Source organism: Podarcis filfolensis, assembly GCF_964270895.1.
Source record: "Podarcis filfolensis genome assembly, chromosome: 5".
NCBI lineage: Eukaryota > Metazoa > Chordata > Lepidosauria > Squamata > Lacertidae > Podarcis > Podarcis filfolensis.
The window spans coordinates 96,417,831-96,445,522 of NC_139608.1; the positions used below are offsets into that span (position 1 = coordinate 96,417,831).

A 27,692-nucleotide genomic window follows, 5' to 3' on the forward strand; every position below is an offset into this window, starting at 1 on the left:
GTGAGAGTATATTGGATTTGCAAACTAGATGTGTGAAAAACACAGTCATATGATTACATTTTGTAATAATTCCTCAATATTTTTTACATAGGGTGGATCCTGTTCCACATGATGCTCCTAAGCCTCCAGGATACACACGTTTTGTCTGTGTATCTGATACTCACTCCAGAACAGATCCTATCCAAATGCCATATGGTGATGTTTTAATACATGCTGGTGATTTTACTGAACTGGGACTGCCTAGTGAAGTTAAAAAATTCAATGAGTGGTTAGGTGAGTATAGCGTTACAAATAATTTCTAAAGCTAGTTTCATTTAACCAGTGAATAAAACCATACCTCTGCTTCTGAGAATTATGAATATTAATTTTGCCTTGGTGTTGAAGTAAGTGATCAGCACAATGACAAAATCAGATTACTGTGTGCTTCAGCTGTAAGAAGCAGCAGTTTGAAGTCATGATTTTTTGCTTCCTGAATTTTTAAACTTTGCTGCAACTCAACAGTTGAACCTTTGATGATTTGCATAGCAACTCTTGCAAACATGGCAAACGTTTATTTACCCCAGAGGCTGATAATTTTTCTGTTTGTGGCTCAGCTGCACTGCAGTCCTGAAATCCAAACAAAGCAAAGCACGAGCATGTAGTTGCTGCCTTGGCTAGAGATGCAGATGCCTTTTGTAGGAACTGTTGGCTTTGTTCACTGAAATTCTCTTCCACTGGGCAAGCAAGCAAGCAGTAATCTACATGCACTCCTGTATTGTTTGGAGTAGGCGTTTAAAGTATAAGCTTTAGTTTTGCTTCACTAAGTGGCTGCCCCACTATTCCCATGAATCATGGATTTCCACTTTGACTGATATTTTTCTGAATGATCTCTCAAAAGGATAGGAAAAATGGCTGAAAACTGAGATTCATACATAGACCCCGTTAAAATGAATGGTCCTAAAGTAAGCACGTAGGATGAAAAAATTCTTTTTGGTATGAATGAACACAATAGACTTCATATGTCATGAACTGATTGAAGCAGTGGTATGAGTTAAGACTTATTTTAAGCAAAGCAAGAAAATGATGAGTGGTGTATATTTTTAGCACTGTTGAGCCTCTTGTCATTAGAAGGCTAGCCTAACTGGTATAATGATGTGTGAATTTGTATATATGCGAATATATATCAGTGACCAGCTTTAATGATGGAAAGCTTTTCAGCAGATGGAATTAGAGAAGTGTAGCAGGTCGAACAATACAGAAAGCATTTTGAGTCTTAAATCCTTTCTGCATCCACATTAGATTATGATGGAATATTCAGATGGTTAGTTTGGATGTGATGAGGGATTGTGCCCTGCTCCTTTAAACTGCTTTAGCGAGGCAACAACTTAGCCCTTGTTTCAGTGTTGAACAGTGTTGATGTGTAGAATTTAAAGTCAGTTTTCTGTTTCATATCATGTTGTGTCCCTGTGCATTAGGCATCTTAAACGTTGAGGGCATTTTCGCACATGGGGCTTAATACAGTTCTTCCTTTAACAGCAAATTCGGTTGGTGAGTGCCATCAGGGAATGGATCTAAAATAGGGCCAATGAGAAACATATTGGCATGTTCTGGAAAACCCTGAAGATTGTAGAATATGGAGACTGTAGAATAAAATCTTAAAATCCTAAGGGGGTAAGAACCCCAAAAGCAGTGCAATGAAAACTGAACATGCTGTTTTGCCAAAGGCAAAAGGGGTTCTTTATTATGGTGCTCTAAAGCAAACGCAAAACTCAAGTAGTGAAGAAATTCTGAAATTTATTGAGCATACACAATATCAGAATGGGCTAACATACCAGGCAAAAGACAATCCCTCCTTCCTTTCAGCTGCTGGGACAGTTGAAAAAGAAAAACAGAAAACTGGAGGTCAGGGGGAGAGTAGACTTGCCTGCTTGAATGGAATTGGCTGTGTGGAACCCTGAACAGGAATACTCCTGTTACGGTGCAAGAATACACTGCAACATTTTGTTACAGGTGTTTCTTGTTCCCTCTGGTAGTGAACTGGGTGGTTGGGTGCCTGTTAGTTTGAAACAAAACAAGGACACCAAAATCAGGAAAGTGTTTCTACATACTCAGGGAACCCTCTAGAAATGCTGGAGTATATACATTTGTAAAGGAATATAAATAAATATAAAAGAAAAGAAAGGTTAAATTCAACAAAGTGCCCAATAACCACCTCAGAGCTTCCAGGGAAAAATAGAGTAAGATAGTTCCTGAAGAAGGAACTTCCAGGTACACAATGAATACCAAAGAATACCATTTACATTTGCTGTTCCCTGTTGTTGAGGAGTCACAACTACACTAAAATTCTGATTTACCCCCCATTATTTTCTGTGGGCACCTTTGACTTTTGTCTAGGGGTGAATAAGGATACAAAAGAATCAGAAGTTTGGCAACTTATGTGTCATTCAGCGTAGTGTGTGGTTGAGAGAAGTTGAGATACAAAATGTGAGGGTGCCAGTTGAGGAAGGGAAGAGATGGAGGTTTGGAGTAGTGTTCAAAATTAGCCAGGCACATTTTGCACCTGGCTTTTGACCACTTGTGACCAAGTGAAGATGCCTGGGTGCCAGGATGATGCCTGACCTCTCCACCATCTGGAGGTGCATGCCTCGGGATCATTGGATCTGGACTGTTTTCAGACACTAATACCTCATCCTGTAGAATTCTAGCAGTTATATTTTATCTGCACAATAGGGAATAAATTTCTGGAACCAAAATGTTTTTTCTGTGCAGCCTGAGCAGGAGCAGTCACCATTAAGAAAAAGAGGTAGGAATTGGCCAATATATATTTGGACTGTCCCTGGATCAGGTGACTTTTCTTCTTGACGTTCTCAGAGCTCTTAACCTAGCTTAAGGTTGTCATTTGAAATAGCCAGATGTTTAATCAATCACGGTCAGTCCATTATTTGAAGAGTAAGACTTAAGAGCTATCTTGCCCCCAAAGGGAAACTAGACATTCCGTTTTGGTGACTGTATCCTTGGTTTAAGGAGCCATTTGGCACCCAGCTTATACACCTGAGTTTCTAACACTGGTTGGTGGAAGGGAAGAATGATTTGCTTAGTGAGTACTCTGGAGTGAGGGGGAGGAGACGCTCCTTCAGATATACTGGACCAAGGCTGTTTAGGGCTTTAAAGGTCAGCACCAACACTTTGAATTGCGATTGGAAATGTACTGGGAGCCAATGTAGGTCTTTCAAGACCGGTGTTATGTGGTCTCGGCGGCCGCTCCCAGTCACCAGTCTAGCTGCCGCCTTCTGGATTAGTTGTAGTTTCCGGGTCACCTTCAAAGGTAGCCCCACGTAGAGCACATTGCAGTATTCCAAGCGAGAGATAACCAGAGCATGCACCACTCTGGCGAGACAGTCCGTGGGCAGGTAGGGTCTTATTCTGCGTACACAGAATTGACCTGCGCCTCCATGGACAGCTGTGAGTCCAAAATGACTCCCAGGCTGCGCACAGTTACACCATTCAGGACCAGGGAGTCCTCCGCATGGAAAGAGCACGCCTAGCTGGCTACCTTTGAGGTCAGTCACCTTCTCTTCCCTCTTAGCCAGTGGTGAGGAAAGAAAGTTGAAGGAAGGTGGTATATTGGCAGCAGGGGGAAATGGCGGAGGAAATGTTGTTTCTTCCTTTGCCCTGTTTCCATTTGCTTGTTGGCCCTCTCTTGCATGCATAATGATTCTGTTAGTGCGAAAGGTTACATTAGAACAGTTCCCCAGCTTTCTTGTTTAGTACCGTAGTCCTAAAGTTAGCTTTTCAGTTACTCATTTGATTCTCCTGTTCCTGGCAGAAACTCATAAAGAGTGCTTTCCCTTCAAATACTTGAAAAGTTGTATGTGGTGCAATATATGAATTCTGCGGTTTTAGCTGGAATGCCATTTGAGACAACATGTTGATTTACTTCATACTGGTTCTATAGTAGAGAATTTTTCTCTCTGCTTTTGCTGTTTCCTTCTTGTTGGTAGTATCCTCTTTGGAGAGTGCATGCTCTTTTAGTGGGATACGGTTTTAAATATCAGACAAATAGTTCTCGGGGTTTTAATTAGTATACAATTTATTTACACTAAGCATATAAAAACTTACCCAGATTCCTTGAAAGAATTTCTTGTTTTCAATAAACCACCTCATGTGCCTCTTCCTCCCTCCTTCTCCTGCTCTCTTTATGTCTGTGATCTTGCTAATTTGTTTGAAGGAATAATTGACACCATATGGCAAGAGCTTTCACCCTTTCCCACATATTCTTGCTGCTTCCCAGATTGCATTATTTAACCCTCCCCTTACAACTTTTTTTTTATTACTTTCTTAGATTTGGTTCCTCTCATATTCAAATATATACTGCCATTTTCTTCAGCCTCAGAAATCCTTTTCTCATATTTTAATGCCTATCAAACTGTCCTTTCATAGTTGTGTCCCTTTTCTTTGTGTTTGCTTATTACATTCTTCCAGAAGTTTCCAAGCATTCTTCCAAGTGTTGCCCAACTTTATTTATTTTATTTTATTCTTTTTATAAATGGCTTCCCATAAAATAGCTCAAAGTAATTTCACAGTAAATACATCAGCAGTTAAAAACAATTCCATATATACAGAAAATTAAATACAATTCAAAATATTAAAAACGATTTCAAATCCAACACAGATGTAGACTGGGATGAATATCTACACTAAAACGGATTGTTTTAAAAGGAAGGTCCTAAGTGGGAACCAAAAGGCAGCAGAGGTGGTACCTGCCTGTTAGTTAATGGGAGGGAGTAGGTGCCATAACCCTAAAGGCCTGATTCCTGTGTTGACCGCTTGATAAGATCATATAGATTGGGTATATAAGGGGTGAGAAAGTCCTTTAGGTATCCTGGTCCCAAGCTGTGTATGACTTTGTACACCAGAAACAAAATATTGAACTTAGCTCAGTTGAACTGGCAGCAAGTCCAATTCTTTCAGCACTTGTGTAGCATGGTGATACTAGTCTGCTCCAGTGAGCAATTCAGCTGCTGAATTCTGCACTAGCTGCTGCTTCTCAACCAAACTGAAGGGCAAACCTACACAGAGGACATTGAGGTAATCTAGTTACCAGCAGTGGTCTGATTATCCAGGTCCAGAAATGGCCATAGCTGTCTTACCAGCTGAAGCTGGTCAAAGGCACTCCTAGCCACTGAGGTTATCTGGGCCTCTAGGGACAGAGATGGATCCAGGAGGACCTGCAAACTATGAACAACTGAGCAATAACCCAGACTTGGGAACCACCCACCCGCACACCTCTGTCTTGTCAGCATTCAGAGGTGGTTTGTTCTTCCTCATCCCAACCCACCACTGAGTCCAGGCAGCAGGTACATGGCTTGCAAGCATGACCTCTCCTGATTCACATCTTAGAGGTAGATAGCATCACTCTCCTGATGACTCTTTGCTCCCAAACCCCTAATGGCTTCATATTGCTGACAAGATGGCAGACCATGGCACCCCACAGCACAACTGCCAGGAGACTGAGCAACAATCATCTAATACTATTCTGTGAAACTTATATAAGATCTGAACTGTAAAACCTTGCCTCCAATAACCATCTCACCAAGACTGTTCAAGAGAGTAGCATTGTATCAAAGACCATTGGGAGATCGAGTAGGGACAACAGGGTCACTCTCCTCCTTTCCTTCTCCCAATAACGGCCATCCATCAGGTCAGCCAAAGCCAATTCAGTCCCATAATCAGGCCTGAACCCAGAATGTTGGGGGTTGAAATACGCAAGAGTCCCTGCAGCTGCCCCACCACAACCCTCTTAATCACCTGAAAGGGGGTATTTGCCACCAGGTGGTACTTGTCGCAAAACAGTGGGCCCAGGCTTTCATGCCTTGTCTCCTGCCATCTAACGCATTTCAAAATCTAAGTATTGTTTGTTTTCAAAGGCAATATGCAGAACTTCTCGGAAGTATCTCTCTACCTATTCTCATTTTTTTACTAAATCCCCCTCTCAACTTTTTTGGATAGTACCATTTCTTTAGGTACTCATTTCCATACCATAATAATAAAATGGCATTTATTTTAATAGTAATTAACTGTAGGTTAGCGATGTACTTCAGAAACATAACCAGTAAATGGCCTCCATATAAGGATTGTAGAGAAGATTTCTCATGTAGTACATCCCGTAGTTGCTCTCTTAAAAATCCTCTACATGTCTATAGTAAGAAGCAGTGATGTGGAGAGGTAAATTATCCAGTGCTTTATTTTGTTGTTGAAAAAAACTGCTTCAAAAGTCCATTAGTAACAGTGAATGGGTGAAGATTGCAAATGCAATACTAAACAAGTATGGCAGTTTCAATGTTTTTAGCTCTGCCTGAATTTGCCCAGGGATTTCCCCCCAGAAAATATCCCAATTGATTTTTTTCTAGAAAACCCACATCACTGGTCAGAAGCAAGTCCAATTTAGTTCAGTGGAGGTTATACCAAGTAAGGTAGTATACACTAGTCAATTTTCTTAGGAAATGATTTGTCTGACCACTATAAATGTAATATTGGATATGGAAAGCTGTTATCCTCATCACATGTACTTGGAAGTAACTTGTATTGAAATCAGTGACACCTTCTTTTAAGTAAATTGGTCTAGTTTCAAAATGGAGGTATATTTTTGAGCCAAGACAATTTTTCTCCCGTGTGTGTGCGTATACACCCACACCCACCTTTTCCCTTCCTATTAATATTGGTGCTGGGTTGTAGTATTTATTTGATATTTTAATGTTTAATTTAATTGCTAGCTTTTATTATTCAATGATGCTTAGATATAACAGTTTATAGGTTATTTAATAAGGTGTATTCATTTTCAATGTTAATGTAAATTTCCCAGACATCAGCCGAGTGTTTAAACACAGAACTGTCAATGAGATGCTTAAAATGCAATCTAAGACAGTTACACTGTCTTTTCTGTATCACTCACTTCAGTATTCTAAAAGGTTGAAATGAGAAAGAGAAAGCGTTAAGTGAGCATTTATATGGTTGCCAGTGCTCTTGCAGAATACTAAAATCTGTTCCAATAAAATACCTACAGAAAAACAGAGCACAAACTGCTGTTAGGAGATTGTGTATATGTCTCACTGAGGTTAGTTTATCATTTGTACTATTTATTTTCACACATAGCATAGGAAAGGATACAAAAGCATCGCCATGTAAAATGATTAGGCTCGGTTCTAGAACTAATGCTCCTTGCAGCAATTAAAGCCAACAAAAGAAGGAACAAGTCTATGTGGAATCTAGAGCAGATCAGAAATGTAGTGCACACAGACCAAGAGTAAACACTGGAAAACCAAGCTGGTCTAAGGCAGAGGGGAAGCAGCTGCCCCGCTAAGCAAGGAGCTTGCCCTCTACTTGCACCACCCCCCATTGCTGGACTTTGGCATTAACATATACTGTTACTTTTCTTTCAGAAATCTAAACATGTCTTACACAGCTTGTGTGTGTGTGTGTGTGTGTGTGTGTGAGAGAGAGAGAGAGAGAGAGAGAGAGAGAAGTTTTCAGTGAGAAAATGAAGTGAAAGGAAAGAAAAAAAATATTTGAAACAGTGCTACAATACAAAATATAGGTATACAAGTAATGCAGTTATTCCAACTAATGTGAAATTACTTACATGACATGATAATTTTTTTTAAAATGCATTCCAAATAGAATTGTATTTATCTGTGCACAATCTGCGTCTAAAAGTAAACCGTTCATATATTGCGATAGTTGTCATCTCCTCTATCCATTGCTAAAAGAATAGAAAATCCAAGCCATAGAAGAATTCCCAGCTTCCCTCTACTATCTGTGCTGTCTCTCTAAAATCCTTACTACAAGCCCTACTTCCCAAAACACCCTCTCCCTTTCTCTGGAAAATAGCAGTGATTGACAGAAGAGAGGAGATAGGTTTGACTCTGTCCTCCCCACTTCATGTGCGTGGGGCACTGACCAGAAGAATGCTGCACTACAAAATGGAAGGACATTTGCCCCATTGGCTGCACAGCTTGCCTGGAAAATGAAGATAAAAGGGAAGCAACAAGCCTTCTCAGTCTCTTCTCCCTGTATTATCCTGCTGCTTGGGTGGGTGGGCGGGCAGTGAGATCTTTCAGGGTGGGGAAGTTCATTTCGTCAAACCATGGATTACATTGATTTAAAATAATTTTTCTTCAGATTTTGGGGAGGAGAACTTGGCTCATTACTGGTTGTTGTTATTATTACTTATTTTATTTATTGACCATTTTACAAAAATAATCTCAAAGCAACACACAAAGTAGAAAAATCCATACAACACAGCTCAAGAACATATAACATTAAAATCAACAATAACAAACTAAAAGCAATGATCACTAATAGATAGGAAAAATATCTCCCAACCGAACCATAGATTATAACAAATTATAAGATTATAACAAAACTCCTAGTTGATCTACAGCTAGTTTGGGAGAGCTCACCCATCAGTACTTTGCATCCAACAAAGCAGTAATAGATTTTGGAATGATGTCCTCTGCCCATGTTGTGCTCTGCTGACCATTCAAAAGTTGTAAACTTTAATGTACAACTGCAGCTGCCCCCGCTTCTCCTGTCACCCTCCGTCCTCTGCCCAAGAGCTTGCAATTAACCTCTTCCTGCTTTTTATAAAACGTAAGGCTGCTGGGAAGGCTGTGATCAGGAAAGATAGGGTGCCTAAGTGCTAAGGTGACCTTTCTGGTGTAGGTGTAATAAATCAAAGCTGGGAATCATTTTGAGTAATATAAGTACTACAAACGGGTTTTCAGAACCTTGGCAGTATTTTGTTTATTCTTGAAAAACATGATGAACAATAAGGTGAATGGGGCCCTTGAAATGTGGTAATATCCTACTTTTGTTGCTCCAGTAATACAGACCACAGTGTCTCATAATGCTGAAATCCTCACTATAAAATCCACAGTCGCTTGAAAATTGGAATACTGTGTTTTAGCTGGCACGTAAAATTTCCCCCCAATCCATTTCTTATTCCTTAATTTGTAAAATAAATGTTCAAAATGAATAAACAAAGCAATTAGCACCTATAAGCTATAGACAGACACATGCCCATTAGACTGATACCATCAAATTAAAGAATGAAGTGAAAAATGAAAAACAGAACTCACACTCACAAAGTTACTAGTGAAGAAGTTGGGGATATAGAGAAGATGCAGTTACACAAAAAAATCAGAAAAATGGCTAATTATATTTTGCTCTAGTTATAGATGTATATACACCTGCCAACTGAGGATTAAATTTCAAGCATCTGGTGAATTGGACTTTAGTCCCCAAAAGCTTATGCTACAATAAAAACAAGAAATACAGCAGATTTATAAAGGTAATACTAAAACATTTTGGAAGTATGGGCAGTGGAGCTGAGAAGACTCAGAGCTGGTGTCAGGTGAGCTTCTTTGGAGAAGGAATTCTATATATGAGCTTCTACAAATGAGAAAACCCTGTTCCCAGTCACTATTCATCTGGCATCAGATGGCGTATGGACTTGAATGTAGACTTCTGATGATAAATGAGGGACTCAGGCAGGTGTCTGTGAAAATGGCAGTTCCTTGGGTCCCTTGACTATATTCTCTACTCATTCCCAGCCTAACTGGACTCTGGTAACTCTTCAAATGCAACCCCATGTATAACACTTTGTAGTAATCAAGTTGAGAGGTTAACAGGTCATGGGCCACTGTGACCATGGTAGCTCATAAAGGGGTTGCAACTTACGTATCATCCTTACGTGAACCACCAAGCATTGAACCTAATATTTTAGAAGGTTTGCAACTTCATTCAGAATAGACTGTAGATGTTTCACCTAACCAGGGAGATGATGTTCAATGTCTCACCTGGACTAAACTTCATTTTATTGGCCCTCATCAAATCCATTACTGCCTTCAGATGTTGTTTCAGCATGTCTACTATCTCACTTGAGTCCCATCAAAAAGGAGCTGGGTGCCATCAGCATACTGATGGTTCCTCACTCCAAATCTTCATACAATCTTACTCAGCAGCTTCAAATAGATGCTATAGGAGACAAGATGGAACCTTTGGGATCCAACAGCATAAACACCAAGGAGCCAAACTGCGATTTCCCACTACCACTTTCTGAGCTGGCCAATAACCTACAGTTTCCCCAACCCACATTCTTCTTGGGATCCTATATTACAAGTGTTCTTCTCTCTCTTATTACACCAAAAACATAGGCAGTATACAGAACACCATAAAGAGAGACGGCTTCTTTTAACCTGATCATATTAGGAAATATATCAAAGGGTAAGAGCTTTCAAATTTTATATATTAGGCTAATCACTGTGCCCTGTTATTTATTAATAATTTGCACTATTTGATTTAGCATCTGAAAAGCTAATTTAGACATGCCTAAATGGGCACCCAGTCAATTTCTTCCTCTTCTTTGAAAGGCAGGCTCTTTTTCTATGTTAAGAACTGGTTTCCAAACTCCTGTAAGTTTCAAAACTGGTTTGTCATGCAGTAAAGTACTTCTGCTGCTCAAGAAAAACTTGCCTGTTAGGCAGAGAAACAGTTGCATACTTCTTTACATCCTGGTCTTGGAAATTAATTCGAAATCATTGGAAATAATACACAAGACTTTCTAGTACAGAAGGATTTTCAATATTTGTGGTAATTGCCATGCCATGTCTGTTATGTTATGCTAAAGTGATGGGAAATTGTATGCTATCTTTCTAATTCATAAAAGAAGCCCAAATGCAGAAGCAATTTACCTTGCAAAAGAATGCTTTCAGAGTACTCTGAAACGGCAAAAGTATTCTGCATAATTTATAGATTTATAGATCATAAGACTGCACTCCACCAACCAGTCTATACTGGAGTAGCTATGGATTCGTGTTAGTAGGACTTTCTTGGGCTCCATGATCACTGCAGATGGTGACAGCAGCCATGAAATTAAGAGACGTCTGCTTCTTGGGAGGAAAGCAATGACAAACCTAGACAGCATCTTAAAAAGTAGAGACATCACTTTGCCAACAAAGGTCCATATAGTAAAAGCTATGGTTTTCCCAGTAGTGATGTATGGAAGTGAGAGCTGGACCATAAAGAAGGCTGATCGCCAAAGAATTGATGCTTTTGAATTATGGTGCTGGAGGAGACTCTTGAGAGTCCCATGGACTGCAAGAAGATCAAACCTATCCATTCTGAAGGAAATCAGCCTTGAGTGCTCACTGGAAGGACAGATCATGAAGCTGAGGCTCCAATACTTTGGCCACCTCATGAGAAGAGAAGACTCCCTGGAAAAGACCCTGATGTTGGGAAAGATGGAGGGCACAAGGAGAAGGGGACGACAGAGGACGAGATGGTTGGATAGTGTCTTTGAAGCTACAAACATGAGTTTGACCAAACTGCGGGAGGCAGTGGAAGACAGGAGTGCCTGGCATGCTCTGGTCCATGGGGTCACGAAGAGTCGGACACGACTAAACGACTAAACAACAACAAAAGGGCAACCACATTTTACTGACTTACTTGATTGGAATATCCCATCCTGCTCACTCCAGTCCAGTGATTTACTTCAGATAGAGTAGCTTCCTCACTTTGAATGGCTTCTCCATGCATTTGATTAGGAGCATAAGAAGCTGCTGCCTTGTACCAGGACAGAATGTACTTGTCCATTTAGATAAATATTTTCTACTTAGGAAAAGGTATTTCATATCAGCTGTTACTAGTTCCTTTTAGCTGGAGATGCCAAAGACTGAACATAGGATCTTCTGAATGTGGGATGCAAAGCTCTGCTGCTGTGTTTTTATTTATTCAGTAACCTTGTAGGCTGTACTGCATTTCAAAAGAATCAGAGCCATTTCCAATGTACTATAAAACAATATGTTATACAAAGAAACAACAAACATATAAAACTAAGTTAATTTTAAAACCACCATTGATGACAAACCAGCAGTGGTTTGACACATCTCAAGATCTCAAATTGTCTAGATTTCATTCACTAAATTCCTGGGAGAATAGATAGATTTTAACCTAAGGTTACCAGACATCCCCATTTCCTGGGGACAGTCTCCGGATTTACAAATCAGTCCCCATACAAAATTCATTGAAGTTGAAAAGTGTCCCCGGATTCATTGAAAAAAATCTGGTAACCTTATTTTAACCTGATGCCTGAATTCCATCAAAGCTGGGTCATTCTATGCCTACTGAGGGAGAGAGTTCTAGTTGGGGTTTTTATTATGGATAAGGACTGATCCCGTATTGCCACTTGCCGTGCAACAGCTGACAACAAAAAGGGTGACCTCTGCCAACCTCAGAGTCCAAATTGGTTGATATAGGAAGAGGTGTGGCCAGGCTATCTTGGTCCGGGAACAACCACAGCTAATACACAGTTTATTGGCCCTCTTCCAACTCATTACTGCTTCCATAGACCAGTACCTCCCAAGATGTCAAATACTGGGGACCAGGGCTCCAAGCAAGCAACTATTTGTGCATCTGAACATATATAGCTCTGTGAACGAGAATTACTGAACAGCAAGTTCTTCTGTGGTTGAGCAAGCATAAATATTTATAATATTATGGCCTAATATTTAGTTTGGGGAAAATAATCAGGTCATTTTCTGTAATGTAAGGCTTACTGACTTGCCAATAGTTATGGAGAAGCTTGAAAAAAGCTGTGCTGCAAACTCATCAAAAATAGAGTTGTTAATTGAACAGCTGACGGACCTATAACCACAACAATGCAGCTACCTTTATGATAAATGTTGCTGTACATTTAAAGTCATTTGATAATTTGCTTAAGTAACATCCTTAGACAGCAGCATGACATAAATACATTATTTGAAGCAACAACTATATCCAGCTTACAGGTTTTAGTTTAGTAGGTTTAGATGGAAATCATTTAGAAATCACAGTGGAAATGGAATTGTTCATGCAAGTTTAGTACAGTGGTACCTCTGGTTACGTACTTAATTCGTTTTGGAGGTCCGTTCTTAACCTGAAACTGTTCTTAACCTAAAGCACCACTGTAGCTAATGGGGTCTCCTGCTGCTGCTGCACGATTTCTGTTCTCATCCTAAAGCAAAGTTCTTAACCTGAAGTTAAGTGGAGGTTCTAGGTTAGTGGAGTCTGTAACCTGAAGCATATGTAACCTGAGGGACTACTGTATTGAATTTTCTTCTATGTTTTATAAGGATACTAGTTTGAAGCTTGTTAACAGCTATAGCACTTGTGTGGTATTAGCAGCTCATGTTGGTGTCAACATATATATGAAAAGGAGACAAGTCTTTTCAAACTGCAATTGAAATTATATATAAATTTCAAGAAGAGTTTTGAATAAATCTAATTTTATCATAAGGGCAGAAAATCCTGATGTGCAGTAAAGAATAGAGATGAAAGAGAGTGGGCTTTTTATTTTTAAAAATATGTATGTCCAGGTTATATTAAAGCTAGATTTGTTAGCTATCATTTCAAAATCAATATTCATGTAGATGAGTAATTTTGATAGGATTTCAGGGTAGGGGGATCCATTTTAGCTTGGATGGAAAAATAGTTGTCTAGGGGGGAAATGGGTAAGAATGGATATTTACCGAAGTACTATACTAATGTATATTGACAGTTAGGGCCACGTGAGATGTGATAGATGAGTTTTGTGTGTTTAAGTACGGAAATGTCATAAACACACTAGGAGCAGGTATTTCAGTAGCAAAATATGTACCTGAGTAAGAGGTGCTGAACTTTCTCCACACCTGTTTTTTACCTTCCAGGTGCTTTTTGTGTAGTTGACCTCACTTCTAGTATCAGAAATGAGAACAGTGCTTGGGGAACAAAGTTGGATCATAAATAGTTGATCAATCGACTAGTCAAATAATGGCCATGCATTTAAACAACATAAAAGATACTTAAAACCTGAACATGTTTGATACTTTTAGTAATGACAAACAAATTTGTCAGCTATTATTGTGAAACACTGAAATTAACTTTTAATTTGCAATGAATTATAACTTTTAATTATGGTAAGTAAAATTTCTACATATGTGCAAAAATCGCTGAACAATTCTTCACTTTGGTTATTATCCCACAAGAAGCAAATATTTAAAGGGTTTGACTTGCCAAGCACTTGAAGAAGTGCAAACTGTATTGCTTTCCTAGGTATAACCACTATGAGTTTCGTCTTTGAACTTCCTTTGGAATGATTGGCAACATCGGTGGCATAATTTGAATATGCATACTTCATTTTGGGGTTTTTAAAAATAAGTGTAACAATAAATGGGTTTATTGTGTTTTCTCCCTACCATTTAGGCAGCCTACCATATGAATACAAGATTGTGATAGCAGGCAATCATGAACTGACGTTTGACCAAGAGTTCATGGCGGACTTAATCAAGCAGGACTTTTACTACTTCCCCTCTGTATCCAAGCTGAAGCCAGAAAGCTACGAAAATGTGCAGTCTCTCTTAACAAATTGCATATACCTTCAAGATTCAGAAGTGACAGTAAGGGGCTTCAGGATATATGGCTCCCCTTGGTAAGTATTTAAAAACTTAACAGAATTGATTCATTCTAAAATTGTTCTCATTTTGATGGTTATACAACAGGAAAAAATGGAAACCCGGGGTTTTTTTACAGCCAGAACTTGCTGTGTGGTGAATTCCGGCACCCCTTTGTTGCGTTCCGGCACCTTTTTAGTGTTGCTGCCGGAATGGCTCTCATAGCTGCATGCTGGAGACGGCCTGCAGTAGGTCGCTGCGATCTGGGCAGCAGCACACCTCTTTTTCTAGAAAAAAAGCACTGTAGAAACCATTCCATATATTTTATAATAAGGTTTCATCAGTTAAATGATTTATAAATTAGATTAATTAAGAACTTTTGATCAACTAAAAAGTGTCTTCAATTTATCAGGGAGCAGATTATAAATATTTGAATACAGGTCCTTATAAAAACTCTGTATAGCATGGAAGGATATACATATTCTGCCTTCCCTCATACACAAGAGGACGCATGATAGATGTTTTGAAACCCAGAATAATCCCTGGCATTTTCAGATAGGACTTTGATCGGAGGCAGGAAAGCCTTTTCCTTACTGGCAGACCCCATCTTATATAAGATCTCCCATAAATACAAAAGAATGATGATAGTTTGCCACCAGACACAGTGAATCTCCTCCATATCCAAGGACTGATCAGCTGCCAGAGAAGCTTCTATACCCTACTGCCAAGGGCTCCTCCCTTCAACCCAGTTTGAAGTCTATGGGAACCTGAGAGCAAAAGAAGCAGGAAAAGATTGATGATTTGCCCAGTCATGAGATGTGCTCTATCTAGAATGGCACTGGTCTCTGTGGCCAATCAGGAATTTACTTTGAGCCTAGTTATTATGGGTGCCACCCTGGGTGCCTTCAGGAGGGATATGAATTGAATAAATAATAATAATAATAACTAATAGGTGAAGGTAAAGGGACCCCTGACCATTAGGTCCAGTCGCAGACGACTCTGGGGTTGCGGCGCTCATCTCGCTTTATTGGCCAGGGGAGCCGGCATACAGCTTCCGGGTCATGTGGCCAGCAAGACTAAGCCGCTTCTGGCGAACCAGAGCAGCGCACGGAAACGCCGTTTACCTTCCCGCCAGAACGGTACCTATTTATTTACTTGCACTTTGACATGCTTTCCAACTGCTAGGTTGGCAGGAGCAGGGACCGAGCCAGGCAGGAGCAGGGACCGTCGCGGGTATTCGAACCACCAACCTTCTGATCGGCAAGCCTTAATCTCAGTGGTTTAGACCACAGCAACACCCACATCCCTTCTAACTAATAGGTAAAAAGGTAAAGGTACCCCTGCCCGTTCGGGCCAGTCTTGCCAGACTCTAGGGTTGTGCGCTCATCTCACTCTATAGGCCGGGAGCCAGCGCTGTCCGCAGACACTTCCGGGTCACGTGGCCAGCGTGACAAGCTGCATCTGGCGAGCCAGTGCAGCACACGGAACGCCGTTTACCTTCCCGCTGGTAAGCGGTCCCTATTTATTTACTTGCACCTGGAGGTGCTTTCGAACTGCTAGGTTGGCAGGCGCTGGGACCGAAACGACGGGAGCGCACCCCGCCGCAGGGATTCCAACCGCCGACCATGCGATTGGCAAGTCCTAGGTGCTGAGGTTTTACCCACAGCGCCACCCGCGTCCCTGAAACTAATAGGTACCTACAAGTAAAAAAAAGCTAATCAGTTCTGGCCAGTTAATCTTTGTGAAAAGAGGCTTAACTTGAGGGTGTATGTTCAGAAATACAGTGGAACCTTGGTTCTCGAACTTAATCTGTTCTGGAAGTCTGTTCGACTCCCAAAATATTCGAAAGCCAAGGTGCGGCTTCCAATTGGCACAGGCACCCTGGAAACAATAGCCAACAGCCACATCAGATGTTCAGCTTGCAAAAAACATTTGAAAATGGGAATACTTACTTACTTCCGGGTTTTCGCCGTTCAGGAGCCAATTTGTTCGTCAACTAAGCCCTTTGAGAACCAAGATTCCACTGTAACTACTAATCCAGGTTCACAGTGGAGGTGAGAAATCCTGGACGCTCCGGGTGGCGCTGTTGAGCTACTTTGGAGTATGTGGAACTCATCCTATTGGCTATAAGTCCTGGAAGACCAGCTCCCTTCATTGCAGGCCTTTTCCCACCTGACCTGGGAGGGCGGGGCCCTGACTAATTCCAGCTACAAAAGTTGAGGCTGCTGAACAAACTCTTGGGCTGGGGTGTTGTTTAGGACGTTTTGTTGCAATGGCGGTGGGAGGTCGTTTCTGTTATTGATAGCAAATTTTTGTATTGCTATTTTAGCTTTCTTATTCATATGGAAATTGTTCAATATGTCCGTGTATATATAGAGAGAGAGCAAGCTGCCTTGAGCATGGATTTAACTTTCAAAAGGCGACATACAAAAAAAAAAGATTGCTTGCTCATGGGTCTGAGGAGAACTCCTGTATGAAATTTTGCAGAGTTGTGTTTGATTCCAACGTTTTATGGGTGTGAGTCAATGGCTACATAAGAAATTTGAGACGGGTAGCCCTGATAGTTACAATGAACAAATAAGAGTCTTCAGACACCTTTAAGACCAAAAGATTTATTATAGCATAAGCCTTTATAGTCTACAGCCCATGTCATCAAAAATGTGAAATATTATTCTTGGAGCCAAAGTTGGCATGATGCCAGAGATGTATGTGAAATACATCTCCCCAAATCATCACTTTTGTCTTACTCTTTTGATTAAAAACAGCTGCAGGTTATGGAGAGCCAACGTGGAAAAGGGAGGGATAGCCAACTCTTCCCTTTATGTTGACACCCTGATGCAAATCCCCATTCCAAAGCCAGTATTAGTTGTGGAATGAAAAACATGCAGAAAATGTATTTCCCTACGTTTTTTTCCAGTGTTGATGGAGGGTGTGAATTAAGGAATTAAGCTTAGTGAGGGCCAATGTTTTTAAAAAAACATTGAAAGAGAAATTGTTTGATATATGTGACAATAGAATATAGTGATGGGGGATTTCAATGGAGTGGGTTCGCTTGATGAAGCATCAAGAGAAGTATGGTGTCCAGATCAAAGGAAGTAATAGACTCCAGACCACACCTGGAGTCCTATGTCCAGTTCTGGGCATCACAATTTAGGAAGGATGTTGACAAACTGGAATGTGTACAGAGTAGTTGGATCAAGGGTCTGGATGATCTAGGGTCTGGAAACCAAAGGTTTGGAAACCAAGCCTTATGAGGAATGGTTGAAGGAGCTGGGTATGTTTAGCCTGGAAAAGAGGAAACCGAGAGGAGATATGCTAGCCATTTTCAAATATCTTAAGGGCTTTCACATGGAAGATGGAGAAGTCTGTTTTCTCCTTCTCTGGAGGGTAGAACTCGAACCCATGGCAAAATTTCTGACAGTAAGAGCTGTTCTGCAGTGGAACGGTCTCTCTTGGGAGGTTATGGACCCTCTTTCCTTGAAGGTTTTTAAGCAGAGGTTGAATGGCCATTTCTCATTGATGCTTTAGCTGAGATTCCTGCATTGCAGGGGGTTTTACCAAATGACCCTCAATGTCCCTTCCAACTCTACAATTGTATAAGATGTATCCAGCCACGGTGATGCAGGAACTCTTCTTCTTCTTTGCCGATCACTCGTAGCCAAGTAAGATTGTCTTCCATGAGCACGGTCTTAACAGTGAGTCCGTAAGTGACTGTTGAGGCCAGTTCTGGATCCACAAATCCTTCCACAATGGGGACATAGGTTTCCAGCGGGGAGTTGATCATGGTGAGGGTTTGCCAAGCATGCCTTCCTCTTAGCACGTTTCTCCCTTTTGTCCTGAGTTTGAGCGTCTTCAAAGTTCATGACACCTTTGGTAAAGGCTGTTCTCCAGTTGGAGTGCTCGCAGGCTAGTATTTCACAATAGTCGGTGTTTGTGCTACAATTTTAAAGATTTAAAGAGTCTTTAAACCTCTTTTGTTGACCAACAGCATTACACTTTCCATTTTTAAGTTGGGAATAGAGTAGTTGCTTTGGAAGACGATAATTGGGCATCGAACAACATGACCAGTACAACAGAACTGATGTTGAAGAATCATTTCTTTGACACTAGTGATCTTTGCTTCTTCCAGTACACTGGCATTAGTTCGCCTATCTTCCCAAGTGATATGTAAAATTTTTCAGAGACACTATTGATGGAATCTTTCAAGGAGTTGGAGATGGCATTTATAAGTGGTCCATGTTTCACAAGCACACAGTAAGGTTGGTAGTACAATAGCTTTGTAAACAAGTATTTTGGTTTCCCTGTGAATGTCCTGGTGCTCAAACACTCTGCCCTTCAATTGGGAGAAAGCTGCACTTGCAGTGCTCAGGTGATGCTGGATTTTGGCATCAATGTTGGCCCTTGTGGAAAGATAACTGCCCAGGTAGCAGAAGTGATTGACACTTTCCAATGTTACACCATTGAGTTGGTTTTGTGGTGCTGCAGAGAGGTTGTTTTGTGCGTTGGTGCAGCACTTTGGTTTTTTGGATGTTGAGCAATAGGCCAAGCTTTTCTGCAAAGATATTTTGGATGGTTTGAAGGTCATCCTCCGAGTGTGCACACACTACGTTGTCATCAGCATACTTAAGCTCTATGACGGAAGTTATGGTAACCTTACTCTTTGCTTTCAGCCTACTCAGATTAAAGAGCTTTCCATCTCTTCAATATATGATTTCTACTCCGGTGGGGAGTTTCCTTCAACAATGTGTAGGATCATGGAAATGAAAATAATAAATAGAATAGCCATTGTTATCTGTGATTGTTGCTGTCATATTATCATGGAGGAGCTGAAGGATGTTTTACAAATTTATCTGGACACCAATTTTCATAAGGACAGTCCACAGGGCATTACGATTTACTAAGGCCTTAGTCAGGTCAATAAACACCATATACAGGAGTTGGTTTTGCTCTCTGCATTTTACTTGAAACATTCAAGCGGTGAAAATCATGTCCACTGTCCCCCTAGAAGGTCTAAAACCATTTGGGGATTCAGGAAGGGGAGCCTCGGATATTGTGAGGTGACGGTTTGCTAAGATCCTTGCAAGAATTTTGCTGGCTGCAGCTAATAAAGAGATACCTTGACAGCTTCTGCAATCCATTCTTTCACCTTTTTTAAAAAGAGATAATTTTGGCATCCCTAAAGTCTGTTGGGATCTCCTCTCTCTCCCAGATTTTTTCGATTAGCTTGTGAAGTTGTGTAAGTTCAATTCCACCCACTTTGAAGACTTCAACAGGTATCTTATCAGGTTCGCTGGCTTTGTTGTTTTTCATTTGCTTAATAGCTGTACACAACTCTCCCAGTTTTGGAGATACTGCAGGCTCATTTCTAATTTGTTTTTGTGGGATTTGTGAGAAGACCTCAGCAGCTATGGGGGAGTTGTGGTTAAGGAGATGCTGATAATGTTCTTTCCAGTGCAGTGCAATAGCTTCTTTATCTTTTAGAAGTGTGGTACCATCTGTTGAGCCATGATTTGTTGGCCCATAGACAGTCTTTGTGGCTTTAAAGAAACTCTGTGCATTATGAGTGTCGGCTAAGTGCTGGATCTCTTGAGCTTTTTTTACCCACCAGGTGTTTTTGCGTTCTCTGGTTCTTCTTTGACCCTCAGCCTTAGCGTTGGCATAGAGTTTTTTCTTAGTGGCACAGTTTCTATCTCTTTGCCAGATCTGAAAGGCCTTCCTTTTCTTGTCAATCATGCATTCAATGTCACTGTCATTCTCAGCAAACCAGTCCTGAGGTATAATCTTCATAGCCATTGTGGAATTGGTGATCTGTCCAGCAGTCGTTGGCACTCGGCATAGTTCTGGTAAGGAGCACATCACAGTGCTCTTCAGCTCATACGGTTTACATAGCCTAATTGTTTTTCACAACCGCTGGGTGATAACCTCACCAAAGTGGATTTTGTTTTTTGTGATTTTGTTTCTATGTGTTTTGTAGGATTGGAATGTCCCAATTTTTCATGAAGAAGATGTGTATTCCACAGTTCCATTGAAGTGCAAAAAAGTACAGAATATGATAATACTGTATGTGAAGAATATTATGTGCTTTGGGGGGGTCAACTTCTGTTTTAAAACAATAAGATTTCTAGTACTGCAATATATGGCTGCTAAAATAGAAGTGAAAGCATTTGCAAAACATCTGGTAAAATATCAGAAGCCAGTATTGTGGTTACATAACATTTTCCATTGGTCTTCAGGTAGTACTTTGGTGCCTTGCCAAACTTCTCATCTCATCCCTGGTGAAATCAGGAAAATTTGTTTTATTTATACAGGTTGCAGAATGCAGCTTTTTCTTTGCCATTTTGGTAGTTTTAGTACAGCATACAGGGAATACTGGGTGTGCATAATCAAGGTGTATACTTATATTGGAAGTTCAATAAACCCACAGTAAACTTTGTTACAATTTTAACCTTTAAAAAAAAATACTGAGGTGTCTGGTTTACGGTTCTATATTGTTGTTCTTTACAAGTCACATAAGTCTGGTATATAGGAAACAAGTTGTCAGACCTAATGCACATACCTCAGTGTGAATTTTCACAGTGTGAGTAAACTGTGAAATATATTGCAATTTTTTAAAAATGAAAATTGGCATTCACCAGCTTGATGCTTGTATTGGTGTTAATCCTCCCCACCTGCTGATTGTTGTGCATTTATCTAAATTTAAAACCACATTTCACTTGAAATGCACCCATTTATCTCCAATATCCAAATGGTTTTGTATTTTCTGCCTATCCACCTGCTGTTTTCAGTTTGATCTTCCAAGTTAATTTTGTATCTGTTATACATACAGCCAATACAAAACTAAGATTGGCTTCTACAATTACGAAGTAAATAACTACCATTCCCAATAGTATTTTTTCTGTGGCATACCACTTTTGGCACCTATTACTAATTTGTAAATCTAATGTAAACATAGTAATTATCCTTTGACAATATTTCTGGACTCTTTCTTGGTATCTTCACAGTCGAAACATCGAATCATGGATGTAGATGCAAAAAAGACCTGCATTGCAGGTACAAGGAAGGAAAAGTAGTGGTGTTCTTAAATAATATATTCTGCACTGCGGAAACAGTAGATGATGTTATACAATAGCAAACACTTCCACAAATTGCAGAGAGATCCTGCTGAAGCAGAACCTTGCTCTTTCTAGTGGCAGCTGTTGTGCCCAAATGGCTAAATGAACTGGACTTCCCTCCTCCTGACAGGTTCTGTTCAGTGTATTGCTGTCATTGCCCAAACAAATAGATATTGCTTAATCAGTAATACTTAATCTTTGGAATAAGAATGGGGTAAGATGCGAGACTCAGGTCATTGTTTTCTGGAAGCTCCTCACCCCTCTTGATTTATCCTCATCTGGACTACCAGGCAAAGGGCAAGTGCTAGGAAGAGGTTTTCAAACACCTGCCTCTTCTTACTGCATGAAGGAGATTGCTGCCGCTTTCCAGAGGCTGTTTTGGATGAGTCATTAGGTAATGTGTTAAAGGTAAAGGGACCCCTGACCATTAGGTCCAGTCGTGGCCGACTCTGGGGTTGCGACGCTCATCTCGCTTTATTGGCCGAGGGAGCCGTTGTACAGCTTCCGGGTCATGTGGCCAGCATGACTAAGCCACTTCTAGCAAACCAGAGCAGCGCATGGAAATGCCAGTCACCTCCCCGCTGGAGTGGTACCTATTTATCTACTTGCACTTTGACATGCTTTCGAACTGCTAGGTTGGCAGGAGCAGGGACCAGCAACGGGAGCTCACCCCGTCACGGGGATTCGAACCGCTGACTTTCTGATCGGCAAGTCCTAGGCTTCTGTGGTTTAACCCACAGTGCCACCTAGGCAATGTGTTAAGGAGTAGTAAATTGTTCCCTTGTAGGTTTTCATATATAGGATTGTAGCTTTCCACCATATAACTATGGTTTCATTGTTGCTTTCCAAAAGTGATTCTGGAACTTAGTCATCCTCATAAAGCCTCAAAAGATCAGAATTATAATGTGGTGGGTTGATGCAAAGATATACCCTGCATTTCTCTTATGTGCTATCCATTCTTCTCAGAAGGAAATGAGCTTTCACAAAATAAAATATTTTAAGAGGTGAGAAAACAATTGAACACTCTGTTCCTTGATAAGATTGATGTAGAGTTTCTTCTAAATTTGCTGACTGAACAGGGTATTTGATGAGGAAAAGTGTGCAATTATTCCATTGCACAAGTGAGGTTCAAATAAGCTGTCAAAGAAAACTGGATTCAGATCTTTACTCCTCCTCCCAGTTGATAGATGTGATTACTCCTTTTCTAATTGGGTTGCACAAACATCATCCCAACAGTTGCACAAGAGCACATCTGGATAAGGCATCTGGTCTTTTGCCTATGTTTTCCCAGCTGTTACTGTGCTCTTTCACATATACAGTATAATTAGCGAGCTTGCTAATCACATTTATCGGCCAGCAGTACAACCTCAGAATTTGAAAAATTGTTCCTGTGATCACTGAAATTGACATCCAATAACTGATCACCAGGTTGCAAACCAGGATTGCTCATGGAATTTAGAACTCCAGATTGGCTGGAATGATTCACATGATCATAAACACAATGTTTGAACCTTGTGTTAGGATAATCTGTTAGGATTGTGTTAGGATAATCTGACCACTGCAGTCTCTATATTACTTACAGCAACTACCAATCCACAGTGTCACCTCATATTCCAGTTATTTCATTCATTCCTCTCCTACTGATGATACTTCTCAGAGCTTCTTTCATTGTTTCTCTTTCACTTTTCTCCATAAGTAAAATACAATGCATAAGTAAAATACTATTCAACATCAAGATTGATAGGTTTACAGTGGTACCTTGGGTTACAGATGCTTCACGTTACATACGCTTCAGGTTACAGACTCCGCTAACCCAGAAATAGTGCCTCAGGTTAAGAACTTTGCTTCAGAAATCGTGCTCCAGCGGCGTGGCGGCAGCGGGAGACCCCATTAGCTAAAGTGGTGCTTCAGGTTAAGAACAGTTTCAGGTTAAGAACAGACCTCCAGAACGAATTAATTACTTAACCCGAGGTACCACTATCTTTTCTCAGACGCTGTGCAGATTTTAACTATTGTCAAAGTGTATGTCAATTGAAATAAAATACTTATTTAATTAAATGTAACTTATTTAAATATTAGTGTCCACTCCTATGTTGAGAAATTCAGGATTGCATTTCTGTCTTCAAATTAATGTTGAATTAATCTGAATATAGCTTTTAAACTTACATGCCTAAAAAGTCCGCTAAAGTTCCGAAATGTTTGAAAACTGAAAGCTGAAGCCTCAAAACGGAAGCCTTAATATGTAAAACTCAAAGCAGAAGCCATGTTTCCTGTTTGACTTCTGAGGCATATTAAAAAAACAAGGCATTTACTTCTGGATTTTTGGCGTTCGAGATCCGAAACGTTTGACTACGGAGGCGTTTGAAAACCGAGGTACCACTATATTGCTATATGATGGGAGGTTGATGTCTTAAATTTGATAAGGTTTAGTATTCTTTGGAGCATAGAGAAGATACTTTATTTCAGATGTTCAGTAAATTAAAGTTAAACGTGACAGATGCTTAATCTTTTCTTAAAAATACAGAATTGATCAGCATGTTAAAAAAAAATATTTTAGCATTCAACAGGCACCGTTTTTATTAGAGCATTGAACTGACTTTTTTATTTTAGTTTTTCCAAAAATTTTATTAGTTTTCACAATATTATAAACAAACAAACACACACGACAAACAAACATAAATCATAGCCTTATTGAAAATTACAGTTATTAACTTTGTTAAGTGACTTCCTCGCTTCCCCTTGGTTGAATTTCATTGCATGTCCTTTTAAAGGTTTTCCAAATCCCAATTTTTATGAAATTTAACTTAAACATTAACATCCTTAGATCTTCACCTTATGGAATTAAACATATTAATTCATCACTTAACATAAATAAAATCCTAAGCCCATTAAGTATCTGCAAGCTATTTTCAGTTAGTTTAACTTAACAAATTTAACTAAATAATCATTAAATTTATTCCACTCTTCCTGATACTCCTCCTCCTTCTGGTCACGGACTCTTCCGGTTAGGTCGGCTAGCACCGAAAAATCCATCATCTTCATCTGCCATTCTTCTATTGTTGGTAATTCTTGGGTTTTCCACTTTTTAGCTAACAAAATATGAGCAGCAGTTGTGGCATACAAAAATAATTTAACATCTTTCTTGGGCAATTCCAAACCTGTTATTCCAAGAAGAAAGGCCTCTGGTTTCTTTATAAATGTATATTTCAACATATTTTTTTCAATTCATTATAAATCTTTTCCCAGAAGTCTTTCACCTTGGGACAGGTCCACCACGTATGATAAAAGGTTCCTTCCTTTTCTTTACATTTCCAACATATATTGTCACAATTATGATATATCTTTGCTAATTTTACAATTGAATTGACATTTTATTCCCAATGTTGTTCTTACTCGGGTTCTCCATTCTAGAAGCCACCATTTCTCTTCAAAACTCTTCATTACCCTTTCAGGTATCGTTCTCAACTCTGACTCAAACATACTCCCAGCAAATCGCAGAAGAAAACAGATACGTGCTTGCACCATTCCTGTTCTCACAGCATTTGCTACTTTGTGAACACCACATCCTTCATAATGGCTATAGATTACTGAAGGCTTTTCACTGCCTAGCTGTACTGCAAATATTTACCCAGCACTAGTCTACCCACTGATTGTGTATAGGCCAGGCTAGGTCTGGGGGGAAAACATGGGTGATTATCTCAGACAAAACAAGCATGCAGTGGTTTTGCAACAATGTCATATAGATTCTCCATAAATTAATAAGTGAATGAAGAATTACAATTCCAGAGAAAGGAACTAGTGTGGAAGCAACCTAACAGTTCTGTGCCATGCACAGTTTGTGTAATTGTGTTATACTCAAGCAGCATACAGTTAAAACTTCATTCAATGTGAATGCTATCATTTCACACTCTTTTAAACAATATAATGCAAAAGTATGGACTTCATATAACTTTTTTCAACCGCGTGGGCCTTACAATAATTTATTTAATACTTGGCTATTTTGGAAATGGAAAGGAAAATAACTGATGTCTTGAGGTGTGTCTATTCTGGACCTTTATGCTTTTCACTTCTCATTTAAGGGCTCTATTCACACATATTATACACACTGTGCCTAGTAGCTGAATGTTAGAGGCGATTCCACTGAAAAGCACTGTGAATGTGATATGAAAGCTCAGTCCATGGAATACAGTGGTCATCATTTGAGGCTTCAGTCATCAGATGATGTACATGCATTGTTAGAATTCCTGCTGCATGATTGCAGTTATGGGATTTTTGTCTATCACATGACAGTGTATATTTTGACTCCACAAAGTGCGAAGTGACGGAGACAGGATGTTTGTGTTACTGTGTTCCATGAAGTGGGACTATTGTCCTTTGTTTTTTCTCTTTGCTGTCTAATGCTAGAGAGAGAGGGTGCCATGTTCCAGTGCTCCGTGTGTGTTTATATGTAAATAAAGTAGATTAGCCAAAATGCTGAGTTGCTGAGGTCTGTTACGCAACCTCGCAAACTCTGCGGATCCCAAAGTGTGCCGGTGTCTGTTGGCATCGGTTGCTGTAATGTTCCGGCAGAAGAAAGCTTTTGAAGCTCCTAAATGATCGACCAGGAGGGAAAGAACATGCCAGTCGGGCAGGTGTCTCTGCCAGGGTCCTACTCGATTGTAGGCTGAGCTCCTGACATGCATATGTGTGCCCTTTGTCCCAGAAATAATCAATGTATGTTTCCTGCACATTCTCAGGGTTTCCATATGTTGTATTTGCTTGCCTGGGATTAAAGTTTCTAGGATCTAGTTTTCTAGGAATGTGAAGTACCCAAATATGTTTCTGGAAAGTATCCAGCATTTTAGCTTGTACTAGCAGACAGAATGATCACTGTATGGCTGAACAGGTACATTTTGTTGTTGTTGGCACAAATGGAACAAATTCAATGCAAAAATGCGAATACAATAATACTGAAGGAGGCTGGGGCAGTGACAAGGTAGTAGGTCAGTGGGTGAACCCATGCCAAACTTGCATGAAGAACTTGCACCATTTTAATGATGTATGGGGCTTTGTGTAAAAAACAACCGTGAAGTGGAATACAAACAGTGACAGATTATAGTATGTTATATAGCATGTGTCTCCTCAGCAGGTACAAAAAATGGGATGAAAAGCTCCTCCTCAGTCACAACCAGGGATGAGCATCCAGTTAAATTTAATTGTTTGTTTCCTTGCTTATTATAATGGTCATATATGCAGGATAATTTCAAAAGTATACCAGACTCTTACTTGTATGATTGTGGTATGAATTTTCTTACTTCAGCACAATGATTTTAAATCTTTATTTGCTATACCGTAATCATAGTCAAAAATCTTTGCTTATTTTTGAAGGGAGTTAATCCTTGCATGCATGTATTATAACACGTAGTTCAGTTTTCAGTTACTTAAGAGAAAATAATTGAATTTTCAGAGTAAGTTAAGAAGTGTACTCCATTCAGCTGTCTTTTAATTTAAGGCCTACAAAATAAGAGACCTGTAATTTCACTATGGGGAATTGCTTCATTTTCAAGCAGTTCATAAAGCACAGGAATTTTAAAAAACCAATCCCCGAAAGCATTTCTTTTTCTTTTTCTTTTTCCTCGTTTCCTTAAAAGTTTAATTTTATGAGGAACATCTGGGTTTTTTTTACGTTTTAGGTGGGTTTTTTTGTTTATGCTATAAAATAAAAACTTCTGCTACTAATTGTTCTTAATTTAATAGGGTGCCCATTCTTAAGGGGCAATCTTGCCATTGTGCATCCATGGATAAACCCCATTTACTTGCCATAAAGGCAAAAGTCACTGTACAATTACTTATATTTAAGTTCCATTCATATCTGTGGTATATAGGCATATGCAGCTGGGTTGGAGCCATTTAAACTAATGGGTTAGCTCCAGATGTGCAGTATAATTCTGCACATGTTTACTCAGATTCAAATCCCAATATGTGTGTAGAATGAGACTTACTCCCAGGTAAATGTGTATAGGATAGAAAGCTGCCTTTGATACTCCAACAATGCTTCCCTCCAGCCAATAATTTTTAATCTGAGTAGAATTCTCCCTTCTCTTCTGGCCACAGTTCTGGGGTGAGGCAGACTGCCCATTTACTTAACAAATCCAAA

The 27,692-nt window shown here is 39.8% G+C and overlaps 1 protein-coding gene across 3 annotated transcripts in view; it reads left to right on the forward strand.

Moving 5' to 3' along the window:
• Positions 1-27,692, forward strand: part of MPPED1 (metallophosphoesterase domain containing 1) — an 84,399-nt gene that overhangs the window by 24,241 nt on the left and 32,466 nt on the right. For all 3 annotated transcript variants that reach the window (XM_083615991.1, XM_083615993.1, XM_083615992.1), the window contains 2 exons: positions 92-273; positions 14,257-14,482. In XM_083615991.1, coding sequence (XP_083472117.1) covers positions 92-273; positions 14,257-14,482 — 408 coding nt within the window. The remainder of the gene's footprint in view (positions 1-91; positions 274-14,256; positions 14,483-27,692) is intronic.